The sequence below is a fragment of the Lissotriton vulgaris genome, chromosome 6 (assembly GCF_964263255.1).
Source record: "Lissotriton vulgaris chromosome 6, aLisVul1.2, whole genome shotgun sequence".
In the NCBI taxonomy this organism is placed as follows: domain Eukaryota; kingdom Metazoa; phylum Chordata; class Amphibia; order Caudata; family Salamandridae; genus Lissotriton; species Lissotriton vulgaris.
This window is the reverse complement of record NC_141694.1, coordinates 1,287,322,942-1,287,335,259: the sequence shown is the minus strand read 5'-3', so window position 1 is coordinate 1,287,335,259 and position 12,318 is coordinate 1,287,322,942. Positions and strand designations below refer to the sequence as shown.

The following is a 12,318-nucleotide window of genomic DNA, read 5'->3' as shown; positions in this document are numbered from 1 at the left end:
ATCACTCCATGTGTGTCGGCTGTAAGCGAACCGTGCTGTGCAATAGAGGTGATTTCCATACGAGTCAGTACGATGCACAATTGGGATAGCCGGATCAAGACGGCATTTCCAACTAATAAAAGCTCTGGGAAGCGGACTTTGGGGGTCTGCGCCGGACCCCCCTTCACCCGTAGCCTTACAAGTCGGTCACAGGGGGGGACCCAAGGGTCCCCAACACGTGCATGTACAGTGCGGGTGACACATTCCCACTACAGGGGGCGCCCTTTTGCGCAACATACCTTTTCCGTCAATGGGAGCCTATGTACGCATCATACAACAGGCTCCCATTGACTTCAATGGGGCTCTGAGCGACTCGTGCCCATAAGCGCATGTTCGCATCGAACTCGGGTGTTCGGAGCCGCAGAGTGCGAGTCGGTCGGAAAGCATTCCGGATCCGACTCGGACGGAGAACTTTCCCAACAAGATCGGAATCTGCCCCAAAATGGAACAACTAACTAACTGTGAAGTACGACATAGCAGAATTACTCAGGTTAAGTAGATAGGATCGGAACCTTCGTAAAATGTTTAAAAATATGTTCACACAAGGAAGACTGCTATGAATTTACAATCAAGCTCTTCACAACAGGCAAACCACATTTTTGATACCAACGTGTGAGCAAACGATATGCACATTTAGATTTACATATTCATAACATGGTAAGCCATAATATACCATAACTTCTAAAACACAGTTGAATTTTACAAAGGAACATTCTATTGTTTTTCTATATGAAGCGCTACGAATCCGAAAAGGTATTTTGTAAAATGCGCATTAACCCGCTTAATTGGCTTTAATTGAACCAATTGCTGCCAGCTGCAAGCTCCTACGTCAAACATAAGAAATTCTCACGGCCTACCTTCCAATCAGCAGGAACTCTCCAGCGACGCCGAGGCGCCTCATCGCCATGAGGATGCCTCTGACAGTCATTCCCTCACAGAAGCAGAGCACCACCCTGGCCTTGGGCAGACGCTCTCGAAGCTTCTTTAGTAGGCGGTCGAAGCTCTTCTCGCCAGCGTTGCTGTAGATTTTGTCACTGTGTGCTATGCACAAACCCTCCTGGGCTGCAAGCTCCTTGAAGGCCTCCATCCCACTCTCACCATAATTCCCTGAAGACATAATAAGGAAAACACACGTATAAACATGGATGCTCGATTTGTTATCAAAAAAATGCCACACAAAAGCAATTATACATTAGCAACGCAGTTATTATAAGCTTTTAATCACTGTACCAGTGGCAAATTTGTTTTAACAGATAAACAGAAAAGAGGAAAGTAATTAAAAGGAAGAGGGAAAGTCAAAAACAAAGTAGTTTGGAGCTTAAAATAGGAAGGCCTTGATAACAGGTGGGCAGCGCGGAGTTCTTGTGTGAAATTTTGCTCCTCCCGCTCACACACCTGCCAACTTAAAAATAAAATTCACCGTGTGAGGAGGTGTGTGCCCTTGGAGGAGGCGGGGTCTTCGAGAACTACCTAAAAGGCACATTTGCACCCTCCCCCACCACACCCCATCTTCCAAAAAACAAGCTTGCATTAGGCTAGTGCGAATGTCTTCGGGTGTTTTCACACCCCTTAACATTGAGACAAGCTGGAAATCCACTCTTTCCAGTGGTTTACCGTAGTTTTTCTCTGCCACTGTGTGATATTGGCTCCTCACTGGATGACTGTGTGAAGGGAACTGATATTGTGTGAGTAGGCAGGTCTGTGATCATAGCTGACCTGGCCCCCAGATCGGTTTTTTCCTGGTGCGGGAACATCAGACCTGATATACCCACCACAAATTCCAACTGGTAAAATTGCTCCAGGCTACAACTGCAATAGCAGAAAGGACTGCAAACTTGGCCCCACCCAGGCTTTTTTATGGTGAACGGAAGGAATGAGCAAACAGTGCTTCCACTACCAAAACTATTATTGCCTACCCTCTTCTTCGAACCCCACTCCACGAAGAAGTTCCCTCACACATTTAGGACCTGCTCAAAGCAGGTGTTAAATGTGTGGATTAAACCACCTATAATAGAGAATAACATAGAGAATGGTGAGTTGTAATTGAGTGCCCACACAATTATTCCACATTGTGAGGGGTTAACTCAAAATTGCATTGTACAGATGAGAACCTTACTGCAGGGTAACAGTAATTGCGTGTGCAGCGTTTGCACCCTGCTAGCACCATGCAACTTGTAACCTGGGCCAACATTGTTAAAGTATACTTCAATACTGGTTACTCCAGGGAGTAGGTTGAATTGCCTACACTCTTTAGATTACTTACAAAAGATACTTGTTTTCTGCAGAGATTCAACTACATAAATATATTCATACATGATATTTAAATCTATATGCATCGCTTTGGTAAGGAAGCTGTACACAACTTGAAACACCAGTGAAATTCTGTACAATATAATTTGATTCCCTTCATAGCTGACTTTGCTTAATCCTCCCATTGAGAAATGTGGTAAGGTCCCCTCCAATATGAGTTGTACGAGTAGAACAATAATAAAGTGGCCAATGAATTTTGGCATAAAAAAATATTGGACACACATGAATATTTATGAGCCATTTTTAAAGTTTCACAGACTGCACCCCTTTACCACTAAACATATTGCCATTGAAAATGTTGAATTAAACTAATTGCGCACGAAAGCCAACACGTGTACTAACAAGCATTAACTATAGGTCTAGTGTTGTCCACTAACCTTTTGGCAATACCTGTTTTATCATGGTCCTTGCCAAAATATTTTGTTATGGAAGCTGCCAGGTGTTTGACAATCTAAAAAAACGGACTAAAGGTGAAAATTGTTTTTGGTCTCAAAAAGTACACATTAGCAAAGGACTTTGTCGCACTGAAGGGAACTATTTTCTGTGTGGATGTTCTCAATATGAAAGGGCAGCATGCTGTAACTCATAGTGAAGTCAGCCCAAAGCTGAAGTGGGCAGACACATTGTCCCTTGATGCATGCTTGAGTGGGTTGGAGAAAATGGGAATCAGATAACCACGGACCAATGGATGAAGAGTGCCTGAAAACCCCTACATTAACTATCTATACACATCATTTTATTAAAATGTAAAGGTATTTGCTAATCCAGACCTGAAAAAGCCAATCGTCCTACCATTGGGGATTGGTCTCTTGCTTGCGAGTGAAAGAAATAAAAAAAGAAAGAAAGAAAGAAAAAAGACAAAAAAGTGAAAAAACAGGAAAGAAGGAAAGAAAGCAAGAAAGAATAAAAGAAATAAAGACAGCGAAAAGGAAAGAAAGCATGAAATGAAGCAAAATAGAACATAAAAAAGAAGGCACGCAAGAAAGAGTGAAAGAAAGGAAAGATAGAAAGACAGAAAGAAGGAAGCAAGAAATAAATGAACAAAAGAAAGTATGAAAGAAAAGAATGACAGAAAGATAGAAACAAGGAAGAAAAAAACTTGAATGTAAGAAACAGAAAAAAGGAAGGAAAGGAGGAAAGAAAAAAAGAAGGACAATATGGAAGAAAGAAGGAAATAGGACATAAAGAAGGAAATAAATCAGAACAAATGCAAGAAAGATGGTAAGAAATCAAGATACTATGATAGAGGGAAAGAAACAAGGAACTAAACCAAAAGAAAGAAAGAAAGAAGGAAGGAAGGAAAGAATGAAAGAAAGAAAGGATAGACAAACAGAAGGATGGAAGGAAAGAAGAAAGAACAAAATAATAAAGGAAAAGAAAAAAAGAAGGAAAGAAGGCAAAGAAAGTGAAAGAAAAAAGGAAGCAAAGATGAAACAAAAAAGGAAATATGGCAATAAAGATCGAAAGAATGAAAAGAGATAAGAAAGAAACAAGTAAAGAAAGAAGAAGCAGAAGAAGGAAAGAAGGAATGAAAGAAGAAAAGAAAGGAAAGAAAGCAAGAAAGAAAGAAATAAGGGGAGAAAGAAGCAAAGAAGGAAAGACAAATGGAAAGAAGGACGGAAAACTGGAAAGAAAGACGGAAGGAAAGATAGAAAGAAATGGAATGGAAAGAGAGAGAGAAGGGAAGCTAGAAAGAAAGATGGCAGGAAAGGAAACTAAGAAAAAAGAAACAATGGAAATTAAAAGAAGAACAGAAAGACTGCAAGAAAAATGAAAGAAAGAAAGGAGGAAAGAAGCAAAGAAAGAAAGAAATACAAAATAGCAACAAGTGCTGCAAATTAAACATGATAAAGACTGATTTTCTTCCTGGGCAAAGTTTATTAAAAAACCATTGGGGAAATTGAGCCCAGAATAAATGTGTTTTGAAGAATTGCCCACTTATGAATTTTCATTTATACTATTGAAGTCATCAATATGTGTACTGAATGCATAGAAAAAAGAGAATACAGAATAGTTTCGAATGGCACAATCAGTTATGCTGTGAAGCAAAAGCAGTCAGATAAACAAAGAACACATCAAAAGGAATTTACAACAGTATTGGCAGGGGACAGGAACAGATAAAGCATTGACTGAAGTCTACGCTCACAATAAAGTAATTATAAAGTAAAAAAACAACACTGGCACTGAAGGGAACTACCGTGTGTGTGGTTAAGCTCATTGTAAAAGAGCAATTTGTAGCCACTCAAAGTGAAATTAATAAGTGGCTGAAATATTCTTAGCCATTGCTCCATGCAGTATTGCTGTGTAGCGGGCGGAAGCAAAATGTGAATGCACAACAACAACAGACCAATGGATGAAGAGAGGTGGCTGAACGCCCCTTTAAGTAAGTATATTATACATATAATTTTAGTGCAATCAAAAGGTCTTGGCTAATGCCAGACCTAAATAGTGGCAAAGTAGGGTGGTTTTCTTCCTGGGTCTGTATTATGTTTGCATAGAAAGGGCATCCTATGAGGTTATTAAGTAGACACCCTTCAGTCTTCTTTGACAACTTAACAAAATGTGTGACCTAATGTGATTCATGAGCAAGAAATTAACAACTCGGACCCACTTTCTACGTTATCTGTTTTTAGTAAGGCATCAGTGAGGGGAGAGGAGATCTTTTAACCTTCTCTCATTGTACCTATTGCAGGCCTAAGACTGACACTTGTAGATAAATATAAATATAAATATAGCGAGAGGAAAGACTAGTAGTACACCCAGTTTGTCTACCCATGTTACCTAAGATGGGCAAGCATTCCTATGCTTTGTCATGAACAAGAGCTCCTTTACGCACCTCAAGACATGAAATCCAGAGGATTAATTACTAAGAGGATGAATTACTAAGGTTTTGTGCAGGTGCTCGCATGGCACAATGCAACACAAATTATTGCATCAATTTGAATTAATGAATGCAGTATTTATAGAACACAACAATTACTAGGGCTGCCAGTATAGTAAAAGAAAGGTTGGATCAGATATTGATTAAATACTCATGTTTGGATTTTTTCTCAAAGACAGGTAATTGGATTGAGAGTTGATGTTCAGTGCAAGCTCATTCCAGGACTTGGGGGAGGTTTAAAAACAGATCACCCACCCAATTGGGCTTTTTTTCTAGGAGTGGAAAGCAGAGACCCAGATGTGGAATGAGAAGAATGGAAAGAAGTGACATGAGTCCTCACATCCTTTGCTTAAGCAGGCTATGTGACAGATGTAAAGAACTTAAAAAGTATCTCTTTGAAAGGAGCCAAAGCATTATACATAGATGCAGAGAAATGGAAATAACTAGTAACAAGGGGTTTCCATTATTAAAACACACAATATTTGCTACTTCCAAGAGACTTGGGCGCTCAATCAAATTGAACTAGCTGGGTAATCCCCATACTCTGTACAAGCAATTAAAGAAGATAAGGGAAGACTCAAATGAGAGCTAACTATCTGTGTCTCTTTGAATCTCCATGGATGAGTGCAAGAAAATAGTAAGATACATACCAACAACATTCAACATCTTAGGATCAGTCATGACTCAGGGGTTTTAGACCTACTTAAGATCTATCTACCACCTATGAATCTGAAATACTGTGACAATTTTAATCAAATTAGACAATTGCATTATTAATGTCTGAAATTGAACCCTAGACCATCCATCGAATTCAAGTAAAAAGGTGGGCCTCCACACTATACTTTTAGCACCAAAACCGGTGTCGCTGGTGGAAATAGATGTGTGTAAGGAGGAGATTTGGAGAGGCCTACCCAAATTTCAAAGCAACGCCCTAGTGTCCACCAGGCGAGGTGGGTAAATCAATGCTTCATAGTGCCTTACGAACTTTACTTTCTTAATGGTTGTAAACCTACAGACTCTCCTGCACAGATTACTTTTAGATCAGCCCACTAGGAGAGCCTAGTTGATTACTTTATTAACCTGGAGCTCTGGCATCTGGGTGCTGACATGAGAGTCAAGAGAAGAATTTAATGTGACCTCCACTCAGTAGTAGCCCTCTTCTGATCCTTCCTTTAACATACGATCAACGGAAGAGTACTTGTCTAATGAAGTCCGAAAACCTGTTCATAAAATCAAATAGGAAAAGTAGGAAAAATATTTCCTGGAATACTAATTTCCCAAATAGGATTTGTGGTCCAGCGGCCATTACCCAATGGTCGCAAGAATATAAGGAACTATTAGAAACAAAGGAGACACTTAACCTAAAAGCTTTCCAGAAATCAAATACATTGCTAAGCTTAACACACAGTGTTTGTGTAGCAAAGTAGGATCTGCTTCTTAAGGTTATCCCCACTTTTTGCTTGATGTGATGCTGTTTTTTACTAGTCTGACTGGGATCCTGCTAATTCGGACCCCAGTCAATCTGCTTTCTCCCTAAATTGGTAAATTCAGTACTTACGTACATCCCAGTCACTAGTATATGGTACCCATGTACCCAGGGCATAGGTACACAAGAGGTCCCCCATGGGCTGAAGCATGGATTATGCCACCCATCTGAGACCATTCAGGTTGGAACTACAGGCCGGCCAATGCAGCCTGTGTAAGTCAGTGCTAGCATCCCTTAGTAAGCATATAGGTTTTCTACATCTTGGGTGACTAAACTTAAAACCTATGTCACTCCTATAGCAGGCCTTTACAATCCTGAAGACAGGCTGCTTTTTCTAAGTGAGGGTGTGCCCCTGCATGAGCAGGACACCCCTACAGCCTATGGAGTCCTTTTTCCCCGGTTTGCAGTGAAGCAGCCATATACTATATAGAGGGGCACCGCCTAATCATGCGATGACCATCTCAAAACAGCTTCAACGAATCCTATCATGTTTGGTATCAAACCAGTTGGAATAATACCCCCACAACGTAAACAGTGTGGGAGGTATGATTCCAAGCACTGGAAGAGCCCTCAGTTAGGCTTTTAGTGTTTCCGGTACCAGCCTTCTTGACCCGCACAGCAGAAAATGGTTGCTGCCGACCAGAGACACATTTCTGCCCTCCTGCTGCTGGGCCGAGCTCGAGCAGAGGAAGGTGGAACAATAGGCATCCTGTCACAGGGAGGTGTGACCACCTCCCATACTGGATCTAGGGCCAGATGTAGGTAATCTTAATTTACCTATTCTTAAATACCGAATTTTACCGATTCGGTATTTAAGAATAGGTAAATGGAATGTAGATAACTGCTCGGTAAAAATTACTGAATCCGTAATATTCGGTAATTAAGAATCGGTATTTACCGATTCTGTATTTACCAAATACTGATTCAGTAATTTCCATTCATTCCTATGGGCCTGGGAATTACCGATTCGGTAAATACGGAATCGGTAAATACTGAATCGGTAATAAGGGGAACCCTTTCAAGGGTGGACACCCTGTTGCACCCCTGAATAGTGCATGGGTGCACATGTGGCACACATACATGCCCTAAGGGCATGTATGTCTGCCACATGCCACTGAATAAAAAGTAAAAAATAGCTTTTTAAAAGGAATTCGTTATTTACCACCAACTAACGAATCCTTAAATGTAAGAAGCACTCACTTGAGTGCTCCCTACATTACGGATTCGGTAATTTACCGAATCAGTATTTTAAGAATTCGGTAATTTACCGATTTTTTTAAATTACTGATTCAGTAAATTACCGAATCCTGAAATCTGGCCTTCCTACATCTGGCCCCTAGTGTATTAGGGCTGGGTGGGTGCACTTGCCAGAAAGTCTGCATGAGGGGCACATTTGGTGTCCATGTGCATAGTGCAGTTCAAACCAGTCCTGAGGGCTGTTTGCTCTAGCTCTGGCGTGAAACTGGACAAAGGACATAGAGGTAACCTCCCACTGTCCAGACCCTCCCCTGGGAGGGTCCCTTGAATCTTCCCAAGCCTTTCCCTAGGGTACTTGAGGGCTTATGGGTGTCGGTCTTTAGATTCGCCATGGGATAGGATTCAGATCAGGTACCATTCCAATTTTACAGACTGCGAACTCTGGACTTCTTTTAGGCCTTACTTCATCTTCCTTCCAGTCTGCTGCATTATCTATTCCTGTGCATCATACAAGAAGCTTCCAAGAACTGTGAAGCATCAAGGATAACTAAAGTAATCTCCCTTAGAGTGAAGGAGTCACTCCCCTGCATTTGCAGGCACTGCAACTAAGTCGACCAGCCTGCAGATCCTGAGCTTTTCCGAACTCCGTGGGCTCTGCAATCCAGGTGGCGGTGTCCCACAGCTCCCAAGACCTGCTCTACCCTCTCACCAAGTTTGAGGCCAGTAGTTCTCATGGGGGTCGCAATAACCGCGTCCCCTTTGCAGTTGCAAAGGCTTGCTGTAATCTTGACAAGAAGATCTTCGGGCTCCAAGTAGTTCCAACCTCGTGCACCTCCACTGACCAGAATCTTTAAATTATGACTCATCTGGCTTTAAATGAATACTGAACAAGATTGAAGGGACTTTTTTTAACAATTGACTCCATGTCAGCCACAACAGACCGAAACATCGACTGACACATCTACTTCCTTAGCATCTGTTGCTTTTTACGAACTGTTTTCTGTTGTTACAGATTCCTTTCCTTTCTTATATTCATTTGGAATAGATGTTTACATTTATGAATTGCAGGCGGTCTTATATGTACTCTATAATGGTGTTTTGTTGTATTTGTATGTAACCCTCTTAATTCTGTTTACATTAAAAGTTGTGTACCTATAAAAAAAGAAATACTGGGTTTACAACATTTCTGCTATTGAATAATTATGTTCTGAATAACCTCATTGATGTATTGAGTGTTCAATGGTTAGCTACCAATTGGGGCTTACGTACAAGTTATTGCTTTTGTATAAAATTTGACTAAGAGTAGCTAATGAAGTCCCTTGAAGGCATCTTTGTATATTACTAGATCTATCCTATGGCAGATCTTTCACCACCTTGTCCTACCAGGTAAGTTTGGGACTGCCTTACATCAAATGCATCCCGGTAACAAAGCCACAGTCATATATGACTCCAAACGGGAAACCAGATTCAGTTTTTAAAATAAATGTCAGTGTAAGACAAGGTTGTGTTCTTGCTCTGTTTTCATTCAATGGGGCAGATTTATGTTAACTGGCGCATCCCCAGGGATGCGCCAGTTAATGTGCGCCACAGTGCGCCACAGCTCCGCCACCCATGGTGCGCCGCATTTACAATGCGGCGCACCATGGGGCAAAAACGGCACAGATGCCTGACGCATCTGTGCCGTAAAGGTGGCGCATTGCTGGAGTTACGTCGCAAGCACGATGCAGCTCCAGCAAGGCTCGGGGGTGCTCCATCTTCACAATGCTGCGTCAAGACCTACGCCTGCTTCAAGCAGGCGCAGGGTTTTGACGCAGCATTGGCCTGAAAGTGACTGAGTGAAATCTTATAGATTTCACTCAGCCACTTTTAGGAGGCGTTCCTGCGCAGGAACGCCCCCCCCCCCTGCGCAGGAACGCCTCCTTATGGTGCAGGGCTTTACAACGTGATGCATCTCCTAGATGCGTCACGTTGTAAATAGGGCGCATTGTTTGCGTCAAATAAAGTGACGCAATTGCGACGCAAAGAGGCGCAAGGGCCTCATAAATCTGCCCCAATGTTTTTATCAATGATGTTGGCATGTGCTTTTAACTAAATTTGGATTCCTCATCCATTAGAGGAGATAAAATACCAATTGTATTTGCCATCAACACAGTTGTTTTGTCTGGCACTGAGATATCAATGCACAAGTTGAATAAAGGAGTGGAGAATTACTGTATAAAAAGAACTGTACGATTAATACGTCGAAGACTACATGCTTGAACCTAAATTCTCAGTGAATACTGAGGAACACATCCAAAAGCTACAACAAGCCCCTACTGTGAGCAAGCCATTGTGATTACTTGGGTTTCACGTTTGACGAGGAACTGTTGTGTGTCAAGTTGTTAATTAAAAGCAACTTGAGCCAGTATGCTAATGCAGTCCTAAGATTTTGCAACAAATGCAGTTGAAGTACTTGCATATGTCTTTCAAGCCTATCAAGTGAAACTGTGGCAGAAAGTTCATATGGGGCAGGACTCTGGAGGTTCAAAATGAAGACTGGTCGATTAATGTAGCTTATTTCTTCTAGGCCCTGGCACTCCCATGCACCTGGGCTTAAAGATTATTGAGACAATGCTAGCATTTCAACCAATCCTGTACTGGCTATGAATTTGGCAAAACCCAAAGCTGGGCATCTATTCCAAACCCATGTGTGAATTTTTTGACGAACAGCAGTGCGAAAAAGTTGCCTTGGTCCAGGCACATCACACTTATCCTATTGGCTTTAGGTTGTGTGGTTTTCTGAACTAATCCCAAGGTACCCCCTCCAGCATTCAATTAATCAAAGGACCTGCATGAGGGCAAAGCAGGTGGGGGAACCCATGAATCACTTCCTGAACATAAAACCCATCTCCGGATTTGAACATTATATGGACCAGTTATTTTCAGAACAGAAAAGGTGGTTGTGCGTAAGGTTTAGGTCTAGACATTTATCAAAAACTGGGTCAATAGAGCTAAGGGGTCAGTGACCTGTGCAAACAAAAAAGCTGTATTTACAGCAGGCGTGGCTGGTTCAGGTAGCAGCGGCAGGGCAGAGGAGTGGGGAAGTCAACAGACGATGGAATAGGGAAACTTTAATTAATAAAAAAATAAAACCACTTATCTTGCACTCGCAACATTGCTGCCAACTTGGCAAAAATAAATAAGGCTGCTGTAACACCTCATTCATAATCACAGGCAAGCGCTTTACTCAGACAAAAGTAATGCTAGTGAGCTATAAGCTATATTTAAGACTCTGCAACCCACATGTTGGCCTAAAAGTGAGTGGTTCTGCACCACAAAAACAACAAATATTGTGGAGAACTAATGAAAAAGGCAGTATTTTGAACTGAGATGACCCTGGAACTTCATTTTGAGAAAGACCAGGTCATAAACTCGCAGAAAGCATCTAGAAATGTCAGAAGCTTGTGCCTTTTTATCTCCCAGTGGAATCTTGCAACACCTAATTATTGTCTAATGTATACCTTCACCGGTGCGGATACCAGGGTGCACTGCACATGACTCGAAATCATAGTTTTATTACACGGACCAACAGCACTGATTCTTTCCCTCAACCTCTTCTTAATTCATCTCTGTTCCCAATAACTTATTTTAACTGATGAACAGGTATGCAATTCAGGTACATTGGTGTTCGATGGATTTAAGCACCAATCTAAGGAGTCGCACTGACTGTGCGCCACCTGATAGCAGCCCTCTGGAGGGTGGAAAGGGGGTCCCATTGACCCCCCAGACACTCCCTTGCAGGCAGGTGCAGTCACTCACTACACCCACCTACAAGGGGATCTCAATTCCCCTTAAAGAGTACAAGCAGGTTACCGCCTGTACTGTGAAAACACAGAGTGGCTTAACAGCAGCTGCTCCATATTTCACATGAATGTGGTGCCCCCAGGGCAGTGCCAGTTCACAGCTGCCCTGAGGGCAAAACATACATCATAATACAGCACATTTTCATTGTTTACGCTGGGTGCACCTTTTAAAAAGTGACTGACAACATGTAACTTTTCACACCTGCCCTGAGTGGGAAAAACAAATCTAAACTGCCATGCACATGGGATAAACGTGTGTGTTTTGGAACATTTCAAGACACAACTAAGGACACATTACAAATGCCCTCTTAGTTCCAGTTGGGACGGTAACTGGAATAACTACCTCTGTGGGGCTTTAAAGTACTGTGTAAACACCTTTGCTCCAGTTGCATCTTATCTGAACATCCCACCTAACAACAGCAGAAGTAGTTTCCTTATGGAATACTGGGGTGAATGAGGAAGAAGTAGCAGAATGTGGACCAAAATTAATGATACCCCAGTGTTTCCTCCTTTCTAAGGGGGTACTCACGGATCCAAACATAATATTTATTTATTTATGCATT

General features: G+C 41.8%; 1 protein-coding gene across 1 annotated transcript in view; it reads right to left on the bottom strand.

Annotated features, from left to right (window-relative positions):
- The window catches only part of GRM1 (glutamate metabotropic receptor 1), a 1,947,075-nt gene that overhangs the window by 1,423,964 nt on the left and 510,793 nt on the right, over positions 1-12,318 (bottom strand). Inside the window, exon 2 of the mRNA XM_086927421.1 lies at positions 897-1,146. Coding sequence (XP_086783547.1) covers positions 897-1,146 — 250 coding nt within the window. The remainder of the gene's footprint in view (positions 1-896; positions 1,147-12,318) is intronic.